Source organism: Puma concolor, chromosome E2 (genome assembly GCF_028749965.1).
Source record: "Puma concolor isolate L17-30 chromosome E2, mPumCon1.1.hap2, whole genome shotgun sequence".
In the NCBI taxonomy this organism is placed as follows: Eukaryota; Metazoa; Chordata; class Mammalia; order Carnivora; family Felidae; genus Puma; species Puma concolor.
This window is the reverse complement of record NC_141681.1, coordinates 54,881,354-54,907,064: the sequence shown is the minus strand read 5'-3', so window position 1 is coordinate 54,907,064 and position 25,711 is coordinate 54,881,354. Positions and strand designations below refer to the sequence as shown.

Sequence of the window (25,711 nt, the reverse complement as noted above, 5' to 3'; positions counted from 1 at the left end):
CCCTTGGAATGGGAGTGTCCTGCCTGATGAGAGTGCCCTGGTTTACCTGGGGGCCTTGGGCCACAGCACAAAGGCATTGGATCAGTTTGACTTCTGGGGGAGGGGGTTAGAACCTGAACTGAGGTCAGCCATGCTGGCGATCCCTGTCTACGTGCAGAGCAGCACAGACTAGGAGGTTTACAACAATAGGAATTGAGGGGCGTCTGGGTGGTTCAGTCAGTTAAACGTCCAATCTGGATTTCCGCTCAGGACATGATCTCATGGTTCGTGAGTTCGAGCCCCGGATCGGGCTTGTGCCCACAGTGCGGAGCCTGCTTGGGATTTTGTCTCTCTCTCTGTCTCTGCCCCTCCCCCTCCTCAAAGTAAATAATAAATTAAAAAAAAAACAAAAACAAAAACAAAAGGAATTCATGGCTGACACCTCCAGAAGCTGGAAGTCTGAGATCCCGGTGTCGGCAGGGAGGATGCGTCCAGGCCTCTCTCCTGGCTTCTGGCTGCTGCAGGCCTGGCTTAGAGACCACACTCTCCCTGTGTCTTCCCATCAGCTTCTCTCAGTATGCTTATGCCTCTGTGTCTCACCTTCCTTTTCTTATAAGGACACTGGTCCTACTGGATTAGGGCCCATTCTCGTGACCTCACCTTAACTTGGTCACCTGTGAAGACCTGATTTCCAAATAAGGCCACATTCACAAGTACTGGGGGGTAGGACTTGAAGATCTTGCGGGGGGGGGGGGCAAGATAACAATGCACAGCAGGACCCATAAAACCCTGGATGTCAAGACGCCGGGGAGTTCTCGATTGGCAAGGCTCCATGGGTGTTGTGACACGGTATCGCTGGGTACATTCGTCAGCTTTGGGCCCTAAAACACCACAGACGTGAAAGCCCAGAGATGGGGGGCTCAAACAGCAGAAACTGCATCTCTCACAGTTCTGGAGGCAGCAAGGTGCCGGCCGGGGGAGGCCCAGCTTCCTGGCTTGCAGACGGCTGCCTTCTCGCTGTGTCCTCACGTGGTAGAGAGAGATCTTTGATGTCTCTTCTTTACTTTTTATTTATTTATCTATTTGTTTATTTATTTGAGAGAACAGCCAGGGGAGGGGCAGAGAAAGAGAGAGAGAGAGAGAGAGAATCCCAAGCAGGCTCCGTGCTGAGCACAGAGCCCGACAAGCCGAGAGATCAAGATCATGGCCTCAGCTGAGATCAAGAGTCCAACGCTTAACCGACTGCGCCATCCAGGCGCCCTTCTGGTGTTTCTTCTTATAAGAAAACTTTTCCTGTGGTTTCAGGTCCTCTTGTGGTTTTGTGACTTCACTGAACCTTAATTACCTCCCTGTCCCCACATGATATGATACAGTCACATCAGGAGTTAGGGCTTCAACCCATGAATTTGGGGGACACACAATTCAGGCCACGGCACTGGGAGAATTAAGTGCTGTCCACATGACTCCACGAGGAGAGGAGAGAAGGAAGCTGGAGCCAGGTCTCTCCTGGCCCTGCCCGGTGCACCTTTCCCATTACAGATTTTTATTTTATTTTACTTTATTTTATTTTATTTTATTTCATTTTATATATACTTTAACGTTTATTTACTTTGAGAGAGAGAGAGAGAGAGAGAGCACGAGCAAGGGAGGGGCAGAGGGAGAGAGGGAGACACAGAATCCAAAGCAGGCTCCGGCTCTGAGCTGTCAGCACAGAGCCCGACACGGGGCTTGAACTCGTGAACTGCGAGATCATGACCTGAGCCGAGGTGAGACGCTCAACCGACTGAGCCCCGCAGATGCCTGTATTTTTATATATTTTTATATATTTTTATATTCTTATTTTAAGTAGGCCCCACACCTAAAGTGGGGCTCACACTCACAACCCCGAGATTAAGTCACACGTTCTACCAACTAAGCCAGTGAGGCGCCCCGACCATTGCAGATTTTAATCTGTAACCTTTCGTTGTTAAAAACCACGAGTACAACAGGGGCGCCCGGCTGGCTCAGTGGGTAGAGCATGTGTCCCTTGATCTCAGGGCTGTAAATTCGAGCCCCACTTTGGGGGGGCAGAGATCACTTAAAAACAAAATATTTACATACATACATGCATACACCATGCATACAACAGTTTCCCTGCGTTCTTCAGGTCTTTCTAGTGACTCATCAAGCTGCAGGGTGGTCTTAGGGACCCCCGGAACATCTGTCTCCCTCCTCAGACGCGGGTGCAGGAAGCCAGGCAGGGGCGGTGCCCCGCGGCCTGGGTCTCTCCGCCCAGAGACCACGGCTCGGCGCGCGCGCGCGGGGCGCCCCCTCGTGGACACGCTGCGCTCTGCTCGCAGCGAGCCCCAGCCCGAGCTCGCGTGCGTGGGGAACCGGAAAACCACCGAGTTCATCGCAAATACAGAAAAGGAAACAGGATGTGCACAATCCGAAACCGCACAGAGAAGGCATCAGTTCCTTTTCATCTGTAACCAGGCCCTCACTTAACTCCTTAACCACTTGTCTCTCAAACATGAGGCAACTTGTCGCTTTAAATGGTCCCAGGACGTACCACAGGGACGCCGCACGGTGTCAGCAGAGCATGTCCCCACCCCCTGGCATGTAGACCCAAGGTCACTGTGTTCCTTGCCCATCGCTCCAATTGCCATTGTTACTGTATTGTCCACAGCCCGGCCTGGGTCCCACGGACAGCAGCCCTGAAGGGGTCTCCGGGGCAGGCCCTGTGGAGAGGGGACAGAGGACCGCCCGCCGTCTCCGGCTTAGTCACTCTGCCTTGTCTTGGTCTGAGCCAGTTTTTCGATTTCTGCAGAATTGCAAGATGGGCCCCTCAGACTTCCCTCCTTTCAAATCAAGTAAGCAATTCCTTACTTTTCCAATAGGCAAGCAGAAAGAATGAGGGTGAAGCGGCGAGCCCCTGGCAGGATCCCAGGGACCGGGGACCCCATGGCATTGACCCGGTATGGGTGCTGAGGACCGAGGAGTCACCCAATGCCAGGCCGTGTCCAGTGGACGAGAGAAACCCTAATTCCTTCTCTTCCCCAGAAAGCATCATTCGTTGCTTCTGGGTCTCCTTGGCCTAACAACCGAGTCCCGTTGCCTGGATACAGAGGCCACCGTTCCTGAGACAAATAACAGGGCACAGAGTCTGCCGGACGCACAATGAATAACACCCAAATGTGTGTGCGTGCGTGTACGCATGCGTCAGTCTTGCGTGTTTGTTTGTTTCATCTGGACGTGTATGTGTCCGTATCTGTGTGTCTGTCCGTGGGTGCGCACGTCTGTGTCTCTGAGTGTGTGTTTTGTACTCATGTGTCCATAAGGGGTGAGGATACCTGTTTGTGTGTGTGTGTGTGTGTGTGTGTGTGTGTGTGTGTGTGTGTGTCTATATGTTCACACGCTAGGTATTTGAAACCAGCCTCAGAAGTTAATATTGAGAGAGACCTTATACACCTTGGGTACCATGTTAGGTATCTGGATCATAAGCGTCCGACTTGCGCTCAGGTCATGATCTCGCGGTTCGTAGGTTCAAGCCCCGCGTCGGGCTCTGTGCTGCAGAGCCTGGAGCCCGATTTGGATTCATGTGTCTCTGCCCCTCCCCTGCTCACGCTGTGTCTCTCTCAAAACTGAATAAACTTCGGGGCGCCTGGGTGGCACAATCGGTTGAGCGTCCGACTTCAGCCAGGTCACGATCTCGTGGTCCGTGAGTTCGAGCCCCGCGTCGGGCTCTGGGCTGATGGCTCAGAGCCTGGAGCCTGTTTCCGATTCTGTGTCTCCCTCTCTCTCTGCCCCTCGCCCATTCATGCTCTGTATCTCTCTGTCCCAAAAATAAATAAACGTTGAAAAAAAGATTAAAAAAAAAAACTGAATAAACTTAAAAATTTTTTTTTTTTTAATAAATGAAATGTTTAAAAGCGGGAAAATTGGGGCTCCTGGGTGGCTCGGACACAGTTGAGCGTTCGACTTGGGCTCAGGTCCCGATCTCGCAGTTTGTGAGCTCGAGCCCCACGTCGGGCTCACCACTGTCAGCGTGTGAGCACAGAGCCCACTTTGGATCCTCTGTCCCTCTTGCCCCTCCCCCACTTGCACTCTCCCCAAAATAAATAAATATCTTTTTAAAAAGCAGGAAATTTGTGGTTATAATAATGAAAATACTGAGTGGACCTCCAGAGCCTGATCACTCATTAGAGAAGACCCAGAAGTGGCTGCCCCCCCGCCTCTGACTCGTTCTGCACAGCGAGACTCATTTCTTCGTCTTAAAAGGTGTATCTCTGTGCCTGATCTGTGTTACCAACGGTAACGTGCCTGTGAGCCCTAGCTGGGCCAGGGAGAGCTGAATCCTGAGCCGCTCACAGCCCTTGAACCCTGGAGTCCTGGGACTGCCCCAGGTGAGTTCCGGGCATGCAGGTGAATTCACCTGTTGAGCTCCGGTACATAAGCTAGAGATTTGCAGGTGCAGAGTCAGTCGGGACCTCCCCAGACTCCTCCCGGGGTCTCGGCTGAGCTCCCTGGGGCTGAGGGCAGGGAGGGGCTCAGACCAGGGGCAGAGGCGGGACCTCTAAGACTAGAAAATGTGACAATGCCCAGGGAGAGATGGAGTGGGTGGCGAGGGGGTGGGGCTGAGAGGGCGTTTCTTTCTTTCTCCTCCCCCAGACAGAAAATCAGAGAAAATGCCACATTCCAGGGGGAGGATTCAAGAAGGCAGAGTGTGTAACAGACAGAATGGTGGCCCCCAAAGATGTCCACACGCTAATCCCTAGAGCCTGTGAATGTGTGAGCTTGCAGGGCAAAGGGGACTTTGCAGGTGTCATGAGGTTAAAGATCTCGAGACGGAGAGGTTATCCAGGTGTAGCCTAAGTGTAATCACAAGTTTGTAAGAAGGACGCAGAGGGAGATGTGACTACAGATGGGATAGGAGGGGATGTGATGACAAAAGAGACTGTAGTGACGCCATCGGTCCAGAAGTGCTGGCGACCACCGGGAACCTCAAGAAGCAAGGAACAGATTCTCCCCCTAGAACCTCCAGAAAGAACCAACCCCTTGGTGACACCTTGATTTCAGCCTCGTGAGACTCAGTTGGGACCTTTGGACTGCAGAACCGTAAGCGAATGCATTCGTTTTGTCTGAGCCACTAAATGTAAGTTTAACCCCTGCTCCCTTGAGAGGCTCCAAGGGAGGATCCACCTCCTGGCCTTTCCTAGCTTCTAGAACTGAGTTCTGTGCCTCACGGCCCCTTCCTCCATTGTCAAAGCCAGGGGTGTGGCAACTTCTCCCTCTTGCTCTGCCTTGAGCTGCTTTTCTTCTGTGTTCGATCTCCCTTTGCTTTGGAGATTGTTTCCAATCTCCTCTTATAGGAATGTTTGTAGGGGCGGGGCTCCTGGGTGACCCAGCGGGTTAAGCGTCCAACTCTTGATTTCGGCTCAGGTCACGACCTCACGGTTCATTGCATTCAGCCCAGCATCAGGCTCCATGCTGACAACACAGAGCCTGCTTGGGATTCTCTCTCTCCCTCTCTCTTTCCCTCCTCTGCTTTCTCTTTCTCAAAAATAAATAAACTTTAAAAAAATGAATAAATAAAACAGGGAAGGAGGGGTGCCTGGGTGGCTAAGTCGGTTGGGCGTCTGACTTCCGCTTGGGTCATGGTCTCACGGTCCGTGAGTTTGAGCCCCGCGTCGGGCTCTGTGCTGATTGCTCAAAGCCTGGAGCCTGCTTCAGGTTCTGTGTCGCCCTCTCTCTGCTCCTCCCCTGCTTGCACTCTGTCTGTCTCTCTCTCAAAAATAAATAAACATTAAAAAAAAAAACAACAGGAAAGGAGGTAGGATGAGTTATCTGTTCTCCAACAACATGGCCTGATTTCCCGGGAGCTATGAAATAGCCCCTCTTCTTCCTGGACAGTCCATCCTTGCCAGCCAGAGACAGTAAGAAGTGATTCCACTAAAGAAGCAGAGATCACTCCTATAAGTCAGGAGAGGGAGATATTCGGTACCTTCAAGGTTTGCATTGTGACCTTCTTTGTCATCAGCACTTAGAGAAAATTATGAAATGGACTTGTTTTTTGTCTTACCTTATTAAGGCCAAAGAGTGACCTTGACTGATGTTTATGTTTTGCGGGCTTGTTTCTGTCCCACAAGAGAACAGCACAGCCCAGCCAGGATATCGAGAGCTCATTTTGGGAGTGCCTGGGTGGCTTAGTTAAGCGTCTGACTTTGGCCCAAGTTATGCTCTCATGGTTCGTGAGTTCGAGCCCCACATCGGGCTCTGTGCTGACAGCTGGGAGCCTGGAGACTGCTTTGGGTTCTGTGTCTCCCTCTCACTCGGCCCCTGCCCAGCTCACACTCTGTCTCTCTCTCTCTCTCTCTCTCTCTCTCTCTGTCTCAAAAATAAAAAAAAATAAAAAAATTTTTAAAAGGGCTCATTTTCTTTCTCAGCACATCTATGTTCTTACAAATTCCTTCTTTTTTTTTTTTTTTTTTGAGAGGAGAGAGAGAGAGAGGAGAGACAGCCCAAGCAGGGGAGAGGGGCAGTAGGGGAGAGAATCTTAAGCAGGATCCATTCTCAGTGCAGAGCCTGACGCAGGACTCGATCCCAGGACCCTGGCATCATGACCTGAACCAAAATCAAGAGTCAAACGCTCAACTGACTGAGCCACCCAGGTGCCCCTATTCTTACAAATTCTTGCAAAGCACTGCAAACTGTGGGGCTTAAAATAACAGAAATTTATTCTTTCTGGGAGCTCTGGGAGCTAGAAGTCTGAAATCATGGTATGGACTGGGCTGTGTTCTCTCTGAAGCCTCTAGGGAAGGTTCTTCCAGTTTCTGGTGGTTGCCAGCAATCCCGGGCTCGTGACACCATCACTTCATTTCTGACTCTGTCTTTGAACGACGTGCCTCCCTGCATGTCTGTCTCTGTGTTTCTTTTTCTTCCTATAAATACACCAGTCGTGTTGGGTTAATCACTCACCCTCCTGTGATAGGACCTCACCTTTTTTTTTTTTTTTCATTTTTTAAAATGTCTATTTTTTGGGGGGGGGAGGGGCAGAGGGAGAAAAAGAGAATCTCAAGCAGGCTCCAGGCCATCAGCACAGAGCCTGACGGGGGCTCGAACTCACGAACCGCAAGATCATGGCCTGAGCCAAAGTCAGACACTCAATCGACTGAGCCACCCAGGCGCCCGGGGGCGGGGGGCTCATCTTAAACGATTACATCTGCGATGACTCTATTTCCAAATAAGGTCACATTCTGAGGTTCCGAGAAGGACATGAATTTGGGAGGAGAGGGGGAAACGCTCTCCAACCCAGTACACTTGGTCGCATGGTCATAGGGAACCCCATGGGGTGTCGTGGCGTCACCCTGACCGTTCAGGGTGAGATCACAGAGCAGGAGGCGCAGATGATAGGGCACCTGGGACATCTGTTACTGCAGCTGACCCGTGCGCTCTGGCCTCGTTAGATCCCTTCTCTTGAGGGGAGAGATTCTGAAGCCGGGAATCTCAACGCCCAACCTTCAAAAAACATCAAGTTCAGCACCCAAGAGCCGGTACCTCTCCACGACTGCTATCAGCCAGCTCACTTCAGTTTCTTTCCGCGTTCTTGTTGCAACCAGGATGCAGTTCATAACATGAAAATGATTTAGGGGCGCCTGGGTGCCTCAGTCAGTTAAGCATCTGACCCTGGATTTCGGCTCAGGTCATGATCTCACGGTTCGTGAGTTCAAGCCCTGCCTCAGGCTCTGTGCTAACAGTGTGGAGTCTGCTTGGGACTCTCTCTCTCTCCCTCTCTCTGCTCTTCCCCCTCCCCGCTTTCTCAAAGTAAATATACTTAAAAAAAAAAAAAAAGAGGAAAATGATTTATTTACTTGTCTAATTATTCCACTGACCCAGACACAGGGTCTCACTCTAGGTCCAGCCGGGACTCCACCCCTGACTGGTGTCTGGTGGGGCCCTGGTTCTCGCTTGAGGATTTCACTCTGGGCTTTCCCTGCCCTCCACCAATGCAAAGGGAGCTGCGCTTACTCCTACAAGCGTGATGCAGAGGAAAAACCTCCGGGCTGGGAATCAGAATCATTGGACTCTATTCAGAGATCCTCCTAGAGGGTAGAAATGTGGCTTTGACGGTTCACTACCCTGCTCTGGTCCTCAGTTTTCTCTCCTGTAAAATGGGAATTTGTATCCATTGATTTAACAACCATACCAGGCCCCCGCTGAATGCTTTACAGATATCAACTCGTTTAATGCTGACGACAACCCTGTGCAGTGGGTGCTATTTTCCCATTTTATAGCATTGGAAACTGAGGCACGGAGAGGCTAAGCAAGCTCCCCAAAATAACACGGCCAGCTGGGGGCAGGGTGGGATTCCACCCGGGCTGTCCTGTATACTACACCAGCCTCTCGAGCCCTAGGCGGGGAGGCGTCCCTGCAGTGGCGGGGTCGCGACTGTGGCTTCTTGTCTGTCCTCCCCACTTGGATGTGAGCTCTGGGAGCAGCGACCCCGTCTGGGGCACAGAGAGGCATCGGCTGAACACTGCGGAATAAGAAGGGAGGGGTGGGGCTCAGGATGGCCGCATCCCTTGCCGGCCTCCCAAGCCCTCCCACCGCGCTCTGCTCCGGGAGCTGTCTTCGTGGCGGGGCCTCCAGTCCCAGCGAACGGATCCTCTGGGCGACGCTGAACCAGAAGGAAACCGGGGCCTGGAAGGTCGGACCGAGCCGAGCCCTCTCGCGGCGGGACACGGGCGCCACCTGGCGGCGGAGTCCCGCCAACGCAGCGCCGCCGAGAGACGGGGGTTCGCTCTGGGCGAGGCTCTCAGAACGTTCCCGGCGGTGGTCCGGAAAGCAGTGTGAAGCTGGGAACCGGCTATTGGCTTCCAGGCCTTTCTGACCGTGATGCACAGCAAGAAATCATCTCACATCACCATAGTTTCGGGAAGTGCCACCCTGTACGGCATGATTTTTTTTATACTGTTCCTGTCTTTCAACGCTGATCAGAATCCTTTAAATTGATTCTTTGACTCCATAACGGGCGCCCTGCTGCGCCGTTCTCCTCCCCCCTCCCCCCTCCAGCTCGCAAAGAAAGATTATGATGGAGCAAAGGTGAGCACCCAGGCCGGACTCCCTCCAAACCCAGAGTGATCTCCCTCCATGTCACGCCGCCTCTAGGGTCCCTGCCTGCTATCCCCGGACTTCCAGACAAGGAACCCGGGTTCGGGGAGGTGAAGACACTTGTTCAGTCCACACAGCGGTGGACTGCCAGCTTCTGCCTCACTTCTCCAGGAGAAAAACCACTAAATGCTCCTAATTTTACTGTTGAGCAAAGCTTAATTTAGTCCTTTCTCCATTTCAGCCAACACCATTGAGCTGCCCTGGCCTCCTGTTTTCCTGTGATGTACGATGGAAATTAAAGGCGTGGCAAAGCAGGCCCAAAATTCATTATGTCACAGAATGAGTCTGAGGTGGAGATAAAGAGTCTGTGTTTATTCTCCATCGTGCAAACAAACCCACTTAAATAGATGTAGAGGCGACAAGTAAAATATGAACATTATCTTCTGGGCAGCCGTAGTCAGGGACCATCCAGGCCAAAGTCCATGGGGTGGGAACCCAAGACAGGCGTTAGCACTGAAATGCTAGGTGAACTTGAACTTAGGCCTCAACATTTGCACTTTTCCTGCCAGGTAGCAACCAGCGGTCAGGAGGGCTTCCTATTTTTCCTTTTTTTTTTTTTTTTAAGCTTATTTATTTTGAGAGAGAGAGAGCGTGCAGGCAGCTGCTTCAGATCCTCTGTCCCCTTTTCTCTCTAGGCTCTCTCTCTCTCTCTGTCTCACAAAAATAAACATTTTAAAAAATGGGGTGAGGGGAATGTGAAGTAACTGCCTAATGGGCATGGAGTGATGGGAGTGTTCTGGAACTAGGTAGAGGGGGTGGTGGCACAACATTGTGAATGTACCAAACGCCAGTGAATTGTTCACTTTAAAATGATCAGTTTTGGGCGCCTGGGTGGCTCAGTCGGTTAAGCGTCCGACTTCAGCTCAGGTCATGATCTCGCGGTCTGTGGGTTCAAGCCCCGCGTCAGGCTCTGTGCTGACAGCTCAGAGCCTGGAGCCTGTTTCAGATTCTATGTCTCCCTCTTCCTCTGACCCTCCCCTGTTCATGCTCTCTCTCTCTCTCTCCGTCTCAAAAATAAATAAATGTTAAAAAAAAATAAAAAAAAAATAAAGAGGATATCTTTGTAAAAAAAAAAAAAAAAGAATAAAATGATCAGTTTTAGGGGCGCCTAGGTGGCTCAGTCGGTTAAGCGTCGACTCTTGGTTTCGGCTCAGGTCACCGTTTCGTGGTTCGTGATTTTGAGCCTTGCATCGGGCTCTGTGCTGACGGTGAGGAGTCTGCTTGGGATCCTCTGTCTCTGCCTCTCTCTCTCTCTCTCTCTGCCCCTCCCCCACTCTCACTCTCTCAAAATAAAGTTTAAAAAAATTATAAAAGTGTTTAATAAAACAAAATTCAGACCTGGTCAGGAGAAACTTTATTAGCAAGGATTATTACAAGGTGGAGGAGAGTTCAGGCTGAGAATGAACTACAGTTCCAGATTCTGGGGAGCGGCATAGGGGGGAGGCGCGGCTTAACCGAGGTTCGGTTAACAAACATTTTGTTCTGATGGATCAGTGGGGACAAAACAGTTTAGCTAATCGTTTATGGGTCCCATCCCCACCCTCCAAAAAAGGGGTGGGGAATTTGAAGGGGCTGTGCATGGCCCTGTCTTAGGTTAACAAGGGGGTCATCGGTGGGGGGCTGGGGGTGGGTCTTCTTATCTAAATCATGGGGAAGATGGCTTCTTTGCAATAAGCCAGTTCCTGGAACGCAAAAGCCGAGGGAGGATTTCTTAACCATAGCTGTCTTCCAGATGCACAAGGCTCAGGTAAACTTCAGCACTGTCATAAGTAAAGATGGAGAAGGAGAAAAGCTGACTCTGAGAAGCTCTAAGGACTGGCCAGCCCTCAGGTGAGATTTCAGCCCCAACTCACAACGCTTGGATGGCCCAAAATCTCCAGATTTGAATTTAAGTGGAACTAAATACTCATACAGGAGTTCTCAAACTTTTTGGTCTCACGACCCCTTGGCACTCATAAATAAATATCAGCGGCCACAAAGAACTTTTGTTTGCATGGGTCGTATCTATCCATCTTTACAATTTTAGCAATTAAAAGTGCAAAACGTTTTTTATTTTTTTCCAACATTTATTTAATTTTGAGAGAGGGACAGACAGAATGTGAGCAGGTGAGGGGGCAGAGAGAGAGGGAGACACAGAATTGGAAGCAGGCTCCAGGCTCTGAGCCATCAGCACGGGGCCCGATGCAGGGCTCGGACTCACAAACAGTGAGAGCACGACCTGAGTGAAGTTGGACGCTTAACTGAGCCACCCAGGCGCCCCCAAACTGCAAAACTTTTAAATCACAGGAATACACAAGCACATATTGCATCAGCTGTCAGACCATTGATGTCATCACACATCACATAACCTCAGGAAAACTCCACATTTTGGTGGGGGGGCGGAGGCAAATAACATTTTGGTATTATTATGAAAAGAACTGTAACCATGCAAATCACCTGAAAGGGTCTTGGGGATCCCGAGGCCACCAGACAACACCGCTGAACTAGAAACCCCTGCATTCCTGACTGACCCTTGCTGAGCTTTTGAGTTTTATCTTATTGACCATAGTCCCTAACGTCGATTTTTCTCTTCTTATTATAGTAATAGGACCACCTAGGTTCTCTCTGGGAAAATGGCCACCCATCTAGAGACTACATTTCCCAGGCTCCCTTGCAGGTAAGCTTGACCATGTGACTAAATTCCGCTCAAAGGAAAGGCACAGAAAAGATGTAGAAAATGCCCAGCTCTTGTCCTTAAGAGGCGACATGCTCTCCAATATCCCTGTCCCCCTTCCTGCTTGCAGTAATGAGGTCGTGGTGGTGGTGACTTCCCTTCAACTGGGTTGAACAAGGAAACACCTTATTTTTAATTTTTTTTTAAGTTTTATCTATTTTGAGAGAGACAGAGCGAGTGGGGGAAGGGTAGAGAGAGAGGGAGACAGAGAATCCCAAGCAGGCTCCACACTGGCAGCGCAGAGCCCGATGCGGGGCTCAAACCCCGAAACCATGAGATCATGACCTGAGCCGAAACCTAGAGTTGGACGTTTAACCGACTAAGCCACCCAGGTGCCCCAGGAAGGAAACTCCTTGGAATAACGGTTCCCCAGGTGTGGTCCCCGGATGAGCAGCAGCAGCTCGGTCCCCTGGGATTTTGTGAGACAGGAAAATTCTCAGGCTCCATCCAAGACCTACTGAATCAGAAACTCTGGGGTTTAGGATCCAGCAATCTGTGTTACAAAAAGAACTCCAGGAGGGGTGCCTGGGTGGCTCGGTTGAGTGTCTGACTTCAGCTCAGGTCATGATCTCACAGTTAGTGAGTTCGAGCCCCGCATCATGTTCTGTGCTGACAGCTCGGAACCTGGAGCCTGCTTCGGATTCTGGGTCTCCCTCCCTCTCTGCCCCTCCCCCACTCATGCTCTGTCTTTCTGTCAAAAATAAACATTAAAAAAGAATTTTAACCCATCTTCTATCTTATTAAAGCGTCTGTTATTTGGTCTTTAGTAAATGAAATCAATGTCTTTTTTTTTTTTTTTTTTTTTAAGTAGGCTCCACACCCAACATGAGGCTTGAACTCATGACCCTGAGATTAGGAGTCGAGTATTCTATCAACTCAGCCAGCCACGTGCCCCTCAAATCAGTATCCTAATCAAAAATATATTTAAAAACACCCCTTGATTTTTTTTTGAATTAAGAATTTTAGGCATGTATCTTGGGCGCCTGGGTGGCTCAGTGGTTAAACGTCCAACTTCGGCTCAAGTCATGATCTCGCAGTTCACGGGCTTGAGCCCTGCGTGGGGCTCTGTGCTGACAGCTCGGAGCCTGGAGCCTGCTTCCGATTCTGTGTCTCCCTCTCTCTTTGCTCCCCCACTCCCGCTCGTGCTCTCTTTCTCTCTCTCAAAAATAAACATTTAAAAAAGAAAAAAAAAGAATTTTAGGCATACATCTCACAACCATCAGGATGGCCGCTATTAAAAACACACAAAGGGGCGCCTGGGTGGCGCAGTCGGTTAAGCGTCCAACTTCAGCCAGGTCACGATCTCGCGGTCCGTGAGTTCGAGCCCCGCGTCGGGCTCTGGGCTGATGGCTCAGAGCCTGGAGCCTGTTTCCGATTCTGTGTCTCCCTCTCTCTCTGCCCCTCCCCCATTCATGCTCTGTCTCTCTCTGTCCCAAAAATAAATAAAAAACGTTGAAAAAAAATAAATAAAAAAAAAATAAAATAAAAACACACAAAATATGGGACGCCTGGATGGCTCAGTCGGTTGAGCGTCCGACTTCAGCTCAGGTCACAATCTCACGGTCCATGAGTTCGGGCCCCGCGTCGGGCTCTGGGCTGATGGCTCAGAGCCTGGAGCCTGCTTCCGATTCTGTGTCTCCCTCTCTCTCTGCCCCTCCCCCGTTCTTGCTCTGTCTCTCTCTGTCTCAAAAATAAAATAAATGTTAAAAAAAATTAAAAAAAACCACACACACAAAATAAATATTGGCAAGGACGTGGAGAAATTGGAAACTGTACTGTTTGCGGGAACGAAAAATGGTACGGCCGCTGTGGATGTTAGGCATTTCGCAAGAAAATTAAAAATGAAATTACCAAAAAAAAAAAAAAATGCAATTACCATATGATCCTTTGGCATAAAACTTTAGGGCATGGAATGGTATATAATACACGCAGAATCATACACTAATTTTCTTTTTGTGACTGGCTTATTTCATTTAGCATAATGTCCTCAACTTATCCATGTTGTAGCGGCTGTCAGAATTCACCTCCTTTTTAAGACTGAATTATAGAAAGATCCACGTAACATAGGTCCAGACAAGGAGATGCAGGCAGAGATCTACCAAGCTAAGAAAGTTTTGACCTCCTGCCTCGAACTCATACACAATGCCTGGAGCCGTGGCCTCCATCTTGTGACCATGAGGAAAAAACTGAACCAGACAGGCCTCAGCAACAACAGCCTCTGAACCTCTGAACAATGCCAGTAGCCCTCTCCCTCTAGACTTCTAGGAGAAAAATCAACCCTTTATTTGCATGCTGATGATCGGGTCTGCTGTTAGTTGCAGCCCAAAGCATTCATTTGTTTAAACTTTAAGTAGATTCATTTATTTTGAGTCCAACACAGAGCAAGTGGGAGAAGGGGGGGGGGGGGGCGGCGGAGAGGGTGAGAGAGTGAGAGAGAATACCAAGCAGGCTCTGTGTTGCCAGCCCAGAGCCTGACATGGAGCTTGAACTCACGAAACCAGATCATGACCTGATCTGAGACCAGGGTGTGACAGAGCCACCCAGGCGTCCCCTCCCCACCCCGCCCCCAAAGCATAACTGAGCCTGACATGGAGCTTGAATTCGTGAAACCAGAAGATCAGGACCTGATCCGAGACCAGGGTTTAACTGACTGAGCCACCCAGGCGTCACCCCCCCCCCCCCCACCAAGCATAACTGACACACTTCGTCAAGTTACAGAACTTGTCTCCCTGGCCAGAATGTAGGTTTCGTGGCGGCAGAGAACTTGACTTTGTTCACACTGCGTGCCCAGCCCTTCCTGTCCCAATCAGTGGCTGGCAGAGACCGCACAGGTGGAGTGCGTGCTTAAGGTTCTTCATCCAAAATCTAACAGCCCCGTCCTCTTGTGACCGCTGAGATAATCGCAGCTTCAAATAGTGCTGGATGCATAGTAAACCCTCCACAAGGAGATGTTGGGGACCATCTTTGTTATAGCTTCCAGGCCGTATACTCACCTACTTCCCAACTTCCCCTGGGGGGCTTTCATCAGACAGCGGGCTCCTCAGCACGGGTGCCCCATCCCCCTTGCTGCAGCCCCCCTCTTGTTTCCGTGTCGTCCCCTTTGGTGTGTGTGACAAGAACCACAAGGAGCTGGCATCTTCTGTCTACACAAGTAGTAAGTGGTCTGGATCTAAAAGTGGGTCTTGGGGGCTCCTGGGTGGCTGAGTTGGCTGAGCATCTGATGCTTGGTTTCCGCTCAGGTCAAGATCTCACAGTTTCGTAGGGGCGCCTGGGTGGCGCAGTCGGTTGAGCGTCCGACTTCAGCCAGGTCACGATCTCGCGGTCTGTGAGTTCGAGCCCCGCGTCAGGCTCTGGGCTGATGGCTCAGAGCCTGGAGCCTGTTTCCGATTCTGTGTCTCCCTCTCTCTCTGCCCCCCCCCCCCCCCCCCCGTTCATACTCTGTCTCTCTCTGCCTGACGCGGGGCTCGAACTCACGGACCGCGAGATCGTGACCTGGCTGAAGTCGGACGCTCAACCGACTGTGCCACCCAGGTGCCCCGAAAAAAAAAATTAAAAAAAAAAAATTTTAAAACTACGTTGACAGCAGGGAGCCTGCTTGGATTTCTTCCTCTCCCTCTCTGTCCTTCACCCAGTGCCGTCTCTGTGTCTCTCAAAAATAAATAAACTTAAAAAAATTAAAAATAACTAAAATAACAAGTTAATTAATTAAAAAGAAGTGGGCCTTGAGTCTTGACCAGTTCAACGATCCCATCTGGGCTTCGGCCACGAGCCAAGTGTGTGTGTGTAATAAGGATTATCTGTTGTATCTACGTCATCATTCTTTGGCCTAAGACTGCCCTCTCCCCAAAAGAAAGACACACAGACCAGAGAAAATTCTTCATTTTATTTCTGCTCACAAACCACCAAAAGGATCAGTCCCTGCCCTCCCTCACCTAGATGCAGCCCCTTCCCCAACACAACACGACCCCTCCCCCCACAACAAAACACTGATTTCCTCCCAGAGCTAAAATGAACACCCAGTCCCGACTATGGCCGTTCCCCCGCCCTGCCCACCTCCCCGGCTACCTGCATATTCACCTGCTCTGTGAACTTGGCCACCTTTTGGCTTCCTGCCCAAATATGTTTCCCTAAGGTCACTTGGCTTGCTTTTTTGGTCATATTATTACACAGGGGCCATTCTTAAGACCCTCCCTGGCTCACATCCCCAGGGGGCTCCCCTGTTTGTTCCACATTCATTCTGCATAGCTTCCTGGCCTCACTTCCCTGATTGAGAGACCAGGGTTGCAGGCTCCCCGTCTCTGGGCCCCCAGCCCCTCAGCTGTTACTTGAGAAGTGGAGATGTTGAGTAAGGCCAGACATTCCAGGATTCTGGGTGGGAGAAGGGGGGGCAAATTCAGACATGGACGAGAACAGTCAAAGATAAAAGGAGAGGGAGGGGGAGAAAGTCAGACAGAAAGGGGGATGGTGGGATCCTCCGACCCCAGCCCCAGAAATAGAGGTGCGCCAGAGATGAAGACCAGTGCCCCCTACAGCCCAAAGCCCCTCTAGCTGTTCCGGGTCCTCTGGCTCCGAGCCTTATACACCTCAATGAGCAGATCCTTGACATACTGGATCTCGCGCTCTACCGACTCCGCCCTCTCCCTCAACTCCCGGTTTCGAGCCTCCAGCCCCTGGCACTCGCCCTCCAGGGCCTCGCCCTCTGCCCGCTTCCTCTGGCGGTACCTCAGAGCTGCCGACTTGTTCTGGTCCCTCTTCTTTTGCTTGCGGTCCCCTCGGGTGGTGATAGGATTCGGGTAGGGGGCCGGGCGAGAGGGTGGAGGTGGAGGGGGGGGGGGCCTGCCGTGGTGGGGGCAGGGATGCCAACCCTGAGTCTCCTGGCCCGGCCTCGCTGCGGCGGTAGATAGCCAGCAAGTCAAGGGTATCCAGAGCGGGGGGCTGGGGGAGGTCAAAGGTGGGGAGGGGGAGCGGAAGAGGGAGGGAGGGCGCCGGTGGTGGCGGCTGAGGCAGGGGGGAGGATGGTGGCAGGAGTGGCGCATCAAGGAAGAAGTCTTCTATCTGTTCCAGCTCCTTCTTGAGGAGAGAGGCCATGGCCTCCAGGTCAGGTGGGGGTGGGGAGGGTGGGGGGGAGGGCACCTGGGGGTAAGGGGGGCTCCAGGGGCAGGAGGGCCGTAAAGTCCACCCGCTCAGTCATCCAGTCAGAGAAGCCGTCACCTGGAGAATCGGAGGAGGGACATAAATTTCCTTGAGTTCCCGGTCTCCTGCCTCACCTGGTGCTCATTCGCGTCCGCTTCATTCATCCCATTCGCTGAGCGACACCACCTACGAGCCAATCGGTCAACCGACCAACCCGTGAATCATCAGACCCCTCAACAAACCAGCCAACAAATCAAACATCTAGCCAACCAGTTAACCAGCCAATCAACTACCCACCAGTTGGCCAACGAATCAACTAAGTGAATGAAGCAGTCAAGCAACCAGTCGACCTAGTAAGCAGCCAATCAATGGATCAGTCAACCAACCAATGACCCAAACAACAAAACTCAACCAGCTAGATCTTCAACCATTCCCAAATAATCTTTACTAACTACCCTACGTCCATAGTTTCTGATTTACTCTCCATTCCCTAAAGACAAACTAGGTCTCACACACACAACACACCCATTTCATCTTTAATTCATTAATTATTGAGAACAAACCATGTGCCAAGCGTTTGGAAAACACTAATGAGTGAAATAACCCCTGCCCCAGGGCCTCTGCATATGCCGTTTCCTCTACCTGAAAAGCTCTTCCTTTGGGTCTTTTTTTGGCTTATTCCTTCCCAGCCTTTAGGTCTCAGCCAAAATGTTACCTATATGTTTCCTGGCTACTCGCTGTAAACTAAGGCTGTGTTTTTATTTTTTTGGCTCAGCTACTGTTTTCCACTTATCCCAATATATCATCACTTAATTCGTCTTTTGTCTGCCTCCCCACTAGTGTGTGAGTTCCGGGAAGGCAGGGATTATGTTGGTCTTGTCTCAGCTGTATCCCCCAGCACCTAAAACATGACCTGGCTTATTACAGGTACTCAGTAAATATTTCTTGAGTGAATAAATGAATTCTTCTCCCCTGTCCCCCATGCCCCAGCTCACCCCACCTCCATTCTCCACCTGTCCTTACCTGCCAGGGGCTCTCCTCCCCCTGGGAGCCCACCCTCCAGGGCTCCCCCAAGGATTTCATAGGAGCCGAGGGGGGCAGGGGCCAGGGGGAGTTTCCCATAGTCTGCGAGCCAGCCCAGACCGCTAGCTGGGAGCAGGGCCCTGTCCAGCTCCAGCCCCAGGGTCGCCAGGAGTGACATGGCTGCAGCACGGGCTCTGGGCACGGGTCGCAATGAAGAAGGCTGAACCAACAGCTAGAAGGAGGCTCTGGAAGTTGCTCAGCGGGGCAAAGACAGGCACCAAGGTGAAAGTGGAAGACCTACATGTGAGACAAAAGTAGTCAGTGTCAGAGGCTATCCACAGCCAAAGTCACAGGGTAACCAAGCCACACCCCCAAGTCCCCAGGGTCTTCCCTTCCGCCTTCCAACTAGGCTCGAGACTGCACCTTGCGCTCGCAGAATTCTAAACCAATGCTTTCTTTCCCCAAATCTCTGAGCCCCACCCACTCCCAAGGGAATTCTCTTTAGCCCTCACTTACTTTCCTTTAGAATATCCAAGCCCCACTCCTTCCAATATAGAAACATAATGGTCTCCCAGGGGAATTTCCTTAAGCCCCTCCTAGCCGCCCCCCCCGCAATTATTCAACTTCATAAAAAACTCAATCCCACAATTTTCTTCCAGCCACACCCCTTCTTTAGGCTCCACCCTATCCCTAGATGCAAGCTCGAATCGGTTCTCAGGGGAATTGCCCCAGCCCTGCCCCTTTGTCAACGTAGAACACCAAGTCCCACTCTTTCCTTTCAACTTTGCGGTGACCCCCTCTAGCCCCGCCCCCATATTTACCTTAATCCCACCCCTTCCCGAAGGCCCCGCTTTGTCTCCTATTGAAACCCCACCCCTCAGCGGTTTGCTTAGCCCCGCCCCCTCTCACAACGGCTAGGTTGCCTCTAAGCCTCGCCTTACTAATCTAAATCAGTCCCCCTCCCCCGAGCGGGTGCTTGAGTCAAAGGTAAGTTGTGCTGTGCGTCTGAGCAACATGGAGCGGGAGAGTGGAGGGGCCGGCAGAGAACAGCTCCCCACCCCTGACCCTTTCACACGCGGCTCTCTAGCCGAGGGCCAAAGCGCATGCTCCGCCACCGAGCCTACGGCTCTTACGCCTGCGGGGGATCGGGGGGGGGGGTCAGTGCGCATGTGCCGTTGCTTCCGTCCGCCCTTCACACAGAAATGCGGGCTCTGGTGGCTCGTGCACGTGAGCAACCGCTCGCGGACAGACTTGCTCAAGGAGATGGTGGGTGGGAGACAAGGCACCCTCTCTAGGGGCTAGTGCGCAGGCGCACCTGCACACAGGCCATCTTTAAACACCAACATTCTCAAGAACGCACCCTTCCCCCCATCGGCCCAAATGCGCATGCCTGGCCACGCGCCGACGGCGCGTCTTTTCTCTTCTGCGCTTGCGCGACCGTGATTCCTCACTCTCGTCTCCCCACCCCACCCCCACGAGACCTGGTCGAGAAGGCCGCGAGCTTCGAAAGGGCGGGAAAGGCGGTTGGAGAGGGAGGGGCGAGCGGTTACTCACTCCATGGCTGTGGAACAGAGAGGCGGCGGCGGCCTCCGCTGAAAGAAAGAAGGCGGTAGCGAAGAGCGCAAGCGCGGTGAGCGCAGAGACGGGCCGGGGCACGGAGGGGTCGCGGCTACAGAGCCATAGCCAGGGCTATGCGGGCGGAGATGGCGTCGCGGTAGTCTGAGAAGAGATTGTGATCTGAGGATGGGGAATGAGGCGGCCCCGGGGACTGGGGACAGATATACCGCGGGTGGCGCAGCACAGCCCGCCAGGATCCTTCCGCGCTCCGCCCCACTCCACGAGGTCCCAACCGGGGGGCGGGCCTGGTCCCTACCTCTCGGGGATCCTGGGATCCAGTCCCCTCCTCCTCCCGACCCCTAGAGTTCGACCTTTCCCTTCCTGCTATTTGGGGATTCACCCTCCTCATCTTTCCTACCCCGGGGGTTCCGAGCCTCCCTTTCCTCTGACTCTGGGATCCAGCCGCCCCCCGCGATTTTCTGGATTCGGTCCCCTCCCCCCCCCCCCCCCCCCCCCCCCCCGCCCCGAGCTGCATCAGTTCACTTTTCCCCCTGCTTCCCGAATTTCCGGCCAGCCACACGCTAGTGTCCTCATCCCCCAACTGCCCCACGCTAAGAAACCTTTTTGTGGGTTAGAGTCTGGCGTGAGTCACGATGAGATCGCGCGCCTTTCAAATCTCAGACTTTCGAGGGTGGCAAGTGACAAGGTCTCTAGTCTCGTAGATTGGGGACTAACTACCTGTAATGAGGAGGATTAATAAATCAGGTATACCTGGTGAGGTTGTTTGTTGGAATCAAATAGGTCGATGCCTGTGAAACCGAGAGCCGGGCTCTTATGTACCTGTTCAGCGTATTTTATTTTATTTTTCAACGTGTTTTACTTTCATTTTTATTTTTCAACATATTGTATTTTTAATAGGAACCCTTACCCCTTCCTCCCGCTCTGGCAAAAGCCCCGGACATTTGAACATCCAGCATGTGCTAGTAGGTCACTCCTTCAAGGTCTCAGTAATTTCCAGCCATCCCCACCCTTCCCCATCGTAGATGATGGACGCTCAGCACATCCCTGTGTGGGGTGCAGAGAAGCCAGCATCATCACCGTAACTGCCTTTTCTCCATCCTCTTACTCTCCATCAGCTTATTTCTGCATCAGTTCTTATCCTCAGCACTTCTTTCAAAAGGTCCTCTGCTTCAGCTGTCCCCCAGCCACCCCGGATCAATTTCCCAAACCTGCCGGAAATAGTGAGATCTGCACTTCCCTTTACTAAACAGAGGGGCTTCCTGGCCATTCCCTTCCTGTGCAGTAGGCCCTCCACTAGCCCAGGTGGTTTTGGGTCATTGCTTCAGAAACCCTTCCCCACTTTGCATCTGCCCACAGCAGGACACCTGGAGTTCAGCTTTCATCGCTTGTGAGGGTTATGAGATCCAAAGAAAGTGGGGGAACCCTGAACTTGAGAGGTATCTGGGAATGAAGACGTGCAGGCTTCTGTTACATGCAGGAAATCCTTCTTGGAATCGGACCACTTTCACTTAGAGCACTAGCTGTCCACTCTGCCAGTGTTTGAGGACTTGACCTACATGATTACCTGGGGAGCACAGAGTCGCAGTTAAGCACAGACTGTGGCGCTAGGTCGTTGGGTTCAAACCCTGACTCTACCCCCCTTATTAGCTTGTTGGCAATTTCGCTTACTTCCCTGTGCCTCAGTCTCCATTAATAGTACCAGAATAAAGTATGAAGTTTAGTTAATAGAAACATAGCAATATACATGGCAGTTTAGAGTGTCTACTTCTTGGGTGCCTGACTGGCTCAGTTAGTAGAGCATGCGACTTGATCTTGGGGCCGTGAGTTTGAGCCCCACACCAGGAGTAGAGTTTGCAAAACAATAGTGCCTACATCTTAGTACTGTTATGAGGATTAAATAAATTCAGGTCAAGCACTTAGATTAGTGCCTGGCAAACAGGTGCTACATGAGTAGTGGTGGTGGTTGTTACTGAGGCAGCTGTGTTTTATCCCCACTGCTAAGCAGTAAGTGCTTTAAAAGATCTCCCAGCCTTTTAAGTGAGACTTAAGGACCGACCTTCCTTCTACTTCTCAGTATAGATATTTGAGCCATAGGTAGGATTAGGACGGACTGCTGGCAGAGAGTCGTGTCCCCCCCACTACCCACCAAAGTCTGAGTTTTTTTCTGAAAAGATATTCTATGATATACATGTGGACTAGATCTACAGAAAAGTCACAAAGATAGTACAGAGAGTTTCCATATATCCCTCATCCAGTTTTCCCCCTCGTTGACATCTAACATTACTGTGGTACATGGGTCACAACTAAAGAAGCCACACAGATAAGGGGGTTTTATTTTATTTTTTTTTTAATTTTTTTCAACGTTTTTTATTTATTTTTGGGACAGAGAGAGACAGAGCATGAACGGGGGAGGGGCAGAGAGAGAGGGAGACACAGAATCGGAAACAGGCTCCAGGCTCCGAGCCATCAGCCCAGAGCCTGACGCGGGGCTCGAACTCACGGACCGCGAGATCGTGACCTGGCTGAAGTCGGACGCTTAACCGACTGCGCCACCCAGGCGCCCCAATAAGGGGGTTTTAAAGTGCATGCTTTATTCTCATTTCACTAGTTGTTCTTAATGCTGTTTTTTTGTTCCAGATGCCGTATCACATTTAGTCGTCATGTCTCCTTAGCCTCTGATCTCTGCAGCAGTTTCTCAGACTTTCCTAGTCTTTTCATGATCTCGGCGGTTTTGAAGAGTTGGTCATTCTATAGAATATTCCTCAATTTGGTTTTGTCTCATAGACTGGGATTATGGGTTTTTGAGAGGGTGGCCAGGTAGGATATTTGTTAATTACTGGACATGAACTTGCTTAGTATGGGAATCATGTTGCCGGCTGCATGCCACATATGCTGACTGAGGAGACATTGGGGCAGGGACCCTGGTCCTCTTGTCCCAGCCCCTTGCAGCTTTTTCTCTCCCTAGCTGTTGGATCTCACCCGGTTCAGCCCTGGTGCCAGCTGTCCCATCAAAGCAGCTTGACTGATTCCTACTGAGTGGGTGCCAGTTCACACACTTAGCTCCCTAGCCCTTCCTGGTGTATTCTAATTTGTGACTGGTGGGTCATCCATGGCCACCTGTGAACCCCGGTCTTGGCACCCCAAGCCCTCTCCTGTACCTCCTCTTGACCCCAGACCCATGGCACCTCCAGGACTCAAATGCCGCTGCCTCCCCAAGACTTGCAGTCTTGCACGTGGGTCCAGGTGCCCCAGTCCCTTCAACTCCTGAGCTGGGGCTGGGAGCATGGGCAGGGCTTCTGGGGACTCTTTTTCAGTGCGGAGGAGCCAGGCTTGGGGAGTGCAGTGGCCATTGCATGCAGGTTGCATCACCCTGGCTCTTTGATGGGGAGGGGGAGTGGGGGGATTCTCTGGGGGCCCTGACACACCTGGCAACAGTTCCTGGTTAGCGAGGCCCTAGAGGCCTGAGTTGGGGAGGGGCCCCAGCGCTGCCAGGGAGGGAGAAGGAGAGCAGCCACCTATTCAGGATCCCGAGTGTCTGAGACCAGTGTTGAGAAGAGGCCTCAGCTCACAGGCCGACCTGCTGGTCCTGCAGGGGGCAAGACTGAGGCCCTGAGAGGTGAAGGGGGTTGTGCGCAGTCACACCGCTAGTTAGAGCCCAGGCCTCCACAATACCGCATAGCTTTTAAGACCCCACAAGCCCCAGGGAGAGCCTGTCTTCTTTAGGCTCTGTGAGGTCCCTGACCCGCAGTCCAGGGCATAGCCTGCCGGGAGGCCGCCTCATCTAGACCTTCACCTCAGGTTTGCCGCTGCTCACGATTGCCAAATTCCATCGATTCCGACCTGTTCCTCCCCATCTTCCTGCCCCAGTGGAGGCCCTCCTCACCAGCCACCCCTCACTGTTTCCCAATCAAGGTGACTGGGCCTGGCATGATAGAAAAGGCACCCAGTTTGCATCAGACGGACCTAGATTCTCTCTGAAGAGGTGCTAGGGCAGGTACCGGGGTCATGCAGGCCCGGAAGGGGGCAGGAGTTGGAGGTGGGTGTCCTGGCAAACAAGGGCAGGAGGGCCAAGGCCAGCCCGGTTGGGGAAAGGGCGGTACAGGGGCCAGGCATGCAGAGCATAAGTCCGCCACGTGGCCTAGTAGCTCAGAGTCCTCAGGCGCCCTTCCGCTGCTCCTGTGGTGTCTCCCTCGGCAGAAGCAGCCACGGCCCTTCAAGCCTGGGTAGGCCCCACATGGCTGTACTGGCTCCAGCACCCTCGGTGCTCATCTTCTGTGTTTGTATCCCATGGCTGTTGCAACAGACCATCATAAACGCAGTGGCTCAGATCAACACACTTTCGTTCCCTTTCACTTCTGAAGACCGAAAGTCTACAGTAGGTTTGCAGGGCCGTGTTCCTTCTGGAGGCTCAAGGGGAGAATCCATTTTCTTGCGTTTTCTAGAGGCGCCTGTGTTCCTCAGCTCATGGCCCTTCTCGCATCACTCTGACCTTTGCTTCTATCATCTCCTCTCCCATTTTCTCCTTTGATCCTCTTGCCCTCCCACTTACATTACATTAGGGTTTGTGATTACATTAGGGTTCACCCAGATCATCCAGAATATCTGCATTCAGGATCCTCAGTTTAATCATATCTGCGGACTCCCTTTTTCCAGGTAGGGTAATCTGTTCACAGGTTGTGGGGACTAGGATGTAGACCTCTTCGGAGAGCCATTATCCAGCCTATCACACCTCCCAAGGGAGCCTATTTTCTCATCTGGAAGATGAAAGCTAGGGCCAGCCCTAGGGTGCCCCCTCCTGTTCCCACAGGGACTGGCTATAGGAAGAGGACTGGGCAAACTGGAGGTAGTTGACAGCCTAGTGCCCAGAGCTCAAGATGCCATCACTTACTGCACTGTGGCCTCCAGCAAGATACCGGGCCCTTGTGTGCTGCAGTGGTCTCATCACTAAAGTAGGGACAATAACAGAACCCTCAGAGGGCAGTGGTGCAGACAGATAATACACGAAAAGGCGTAGAACAGTTCCTGGCTCAACGAACAAGCCTCTCCTTAAACGCAAAGGGCCTGTGTTCAGGAGAGGCCAACAAAGCCCCTGGGAAACCCCAAAGGCACCTCAGGGGTGACCCCACCTTGCAGTGCAGAGCTGCTGATTTTATGAAGTTGGAAATCGAGCATTTCCTGTGAGATCCAAGTTTTAAAAGGTTGGCAAGTGATTGAGAGAAACTCCAGGGAACCATGAGTGTGGATGAGACTCAGGCTGTGGGTCCTCCCTGACCTTTGGTTCAGTGATTTCCCCTTCACCCTCAGATCTGTAATCCTCGCTGCCCAGAGCAGAGAACAAAAGGAACCAAGTACTTCCATTCCAGAGTTGCTGAAAGTTGAGACCACACCGCTCCCTGCTGAACTGATCAAGATTGAGGAAGAGCAGGGCCTTGCTCAGCCCCAGCCCCATGTAGAGTCGAGAGGACAGTGTTTGTGGGGAGCAGGGAAGGAGGCCTGTCAGGAATTGTCGTTGAGTGTCAAATGCCTGCTAAAGAGGGGCTGGTGTCTTACTCCCCCGTCTGTTCCTCATCTGTCCGCGCCTCGTGCCAGAGGCTGCCAGGAGCACCTATAGTTGAACATCGGGTTTCTTGCCCTCCACCATTGGGTCCCTCGGGGCGTCTCAGTAAGTGGGTGTTCTGGAGAGCTTCTTATGGGAGCTGGGTGGGGTTAGGTAGCTTTGGGAAGGGTTCGGGAAGCAGGCTTGGCTCTGGATTGGAGGCTGGGCAGCAGAGGCAAGTCCGGGACTGGGTATCTCCACTTCATCTGGAGGCAGGAGGAGTGAGCCCAGCTAATGCTATGGTTAAGGTAAGAAGCTCCCGTCTGCTCTGAGCCAGGAAGGGGACTTGGGTCATTTTTGTGCTTTGGACAAGGTTTGTGCATCTGTCTGTGTTGAAATATGATTCCAGAGTGGTCTTGTTCTGTCTCATCCACCACAGTCGGAGTGGCCCTGCCTGGTGTTCTCTGAAGTTCTGTCTGACGGGAGCGAGCCAGGGCCTGGCTTTTCCTTTCTCAAAGCAAACGTGCCCATCCTTCCAAATGGGAAAAGAGAGGTGGAGAGTCCCTGCCATGTGGTGGGTCACACATGCAGAGTCCCCA

The 25,711-nt window shown here is 52.0% G+C and overlaps 3 protein-coding genes and 1 long non-coding RNA gene across 13 annotated transcripts in view; 3 read left to right on the top strand and 1 right to left on the bottom strand.

Annotated features, from left to right (window-relative positions):
- The first annotated feature begins 2,165 nt into the window (after positions 1-2,165).
- Positions 2,166-5,537, top strand: LOC147573750 (uncharacterized). 2 transcript variants are annotated; one of them, XR_015244578.1, is made up of 3 exons: positions 2,166-2,831; positions 4,103-4,364; positions 4,630-5,537. It is a non-coding gene; the product is annotated as an uncharacterized LOC147573750 (long non-coding RNA). The 2 variants fall into 2 exon arrangements; XR_015244577.1 differs by having other exon boundaries at positions 4,100-4,364.
- A 10,168-nt stretch (positions 5,538-15,705) lies between these two features.
- On the bottom strand, positions 15,706-19,690 carry ATF5 (activating transcription factor 5). The gene is given in 5 exon segments (XM_086690495.1): positions 15,706-16,669; positions 16,671-16,957; positions 16,959-17,053; positions 17,999-18,295; positions 19,553-19,690. Coding segments are annotated over 4 exon segments (843 nt in total). The 5' UTR covers positions 18,177-18,295; positions 19,553-19,690; the 3' UTR covers positions 15,706-16,386.
- Positions 18,915-25,711, top strand: part of IL4I1 (interleukin 4 induced 1) — a 37,915-nt gene continuing 31,118 nt past the window's right edge. For 7 of the 8 annotated variants that reach the window (XM_086690480.1, XM_086690477.1, XM_086690478.1 and 4 more), the window contains exon 1: positions 19,492-19,628. The gene's annotated coding sequence lies outside the window, so the exon portion shown is untranslated. Of the gene's footprint in view, positions 18,986-19,491; positions 19,629-25,711 lie in introns of those variants that run through there. The other variant, XM_086690479.1, reaches the window with a different exon arrangement.
- Positions 18,915-25,711, top strand: part of NUP62 (nucleoporin 62) — a 25,180-nt gene continuing 18,383 nt past the window's right edge. Inside the window, exon 1 of one of the 2 annotated variants that reach the window (XM_086690488.1) lies at positions 18,915-18,985. The gene's annotated coding sequence lies outside the window, so the exon portion shown is untranslated. Of the gene's footprint in view, positions 18,986-19,495; positions 19,629-25,711 lie in introns of those variants that run through there. The other variant, XM_086690487.1, reaches the window with a different exon arrangement.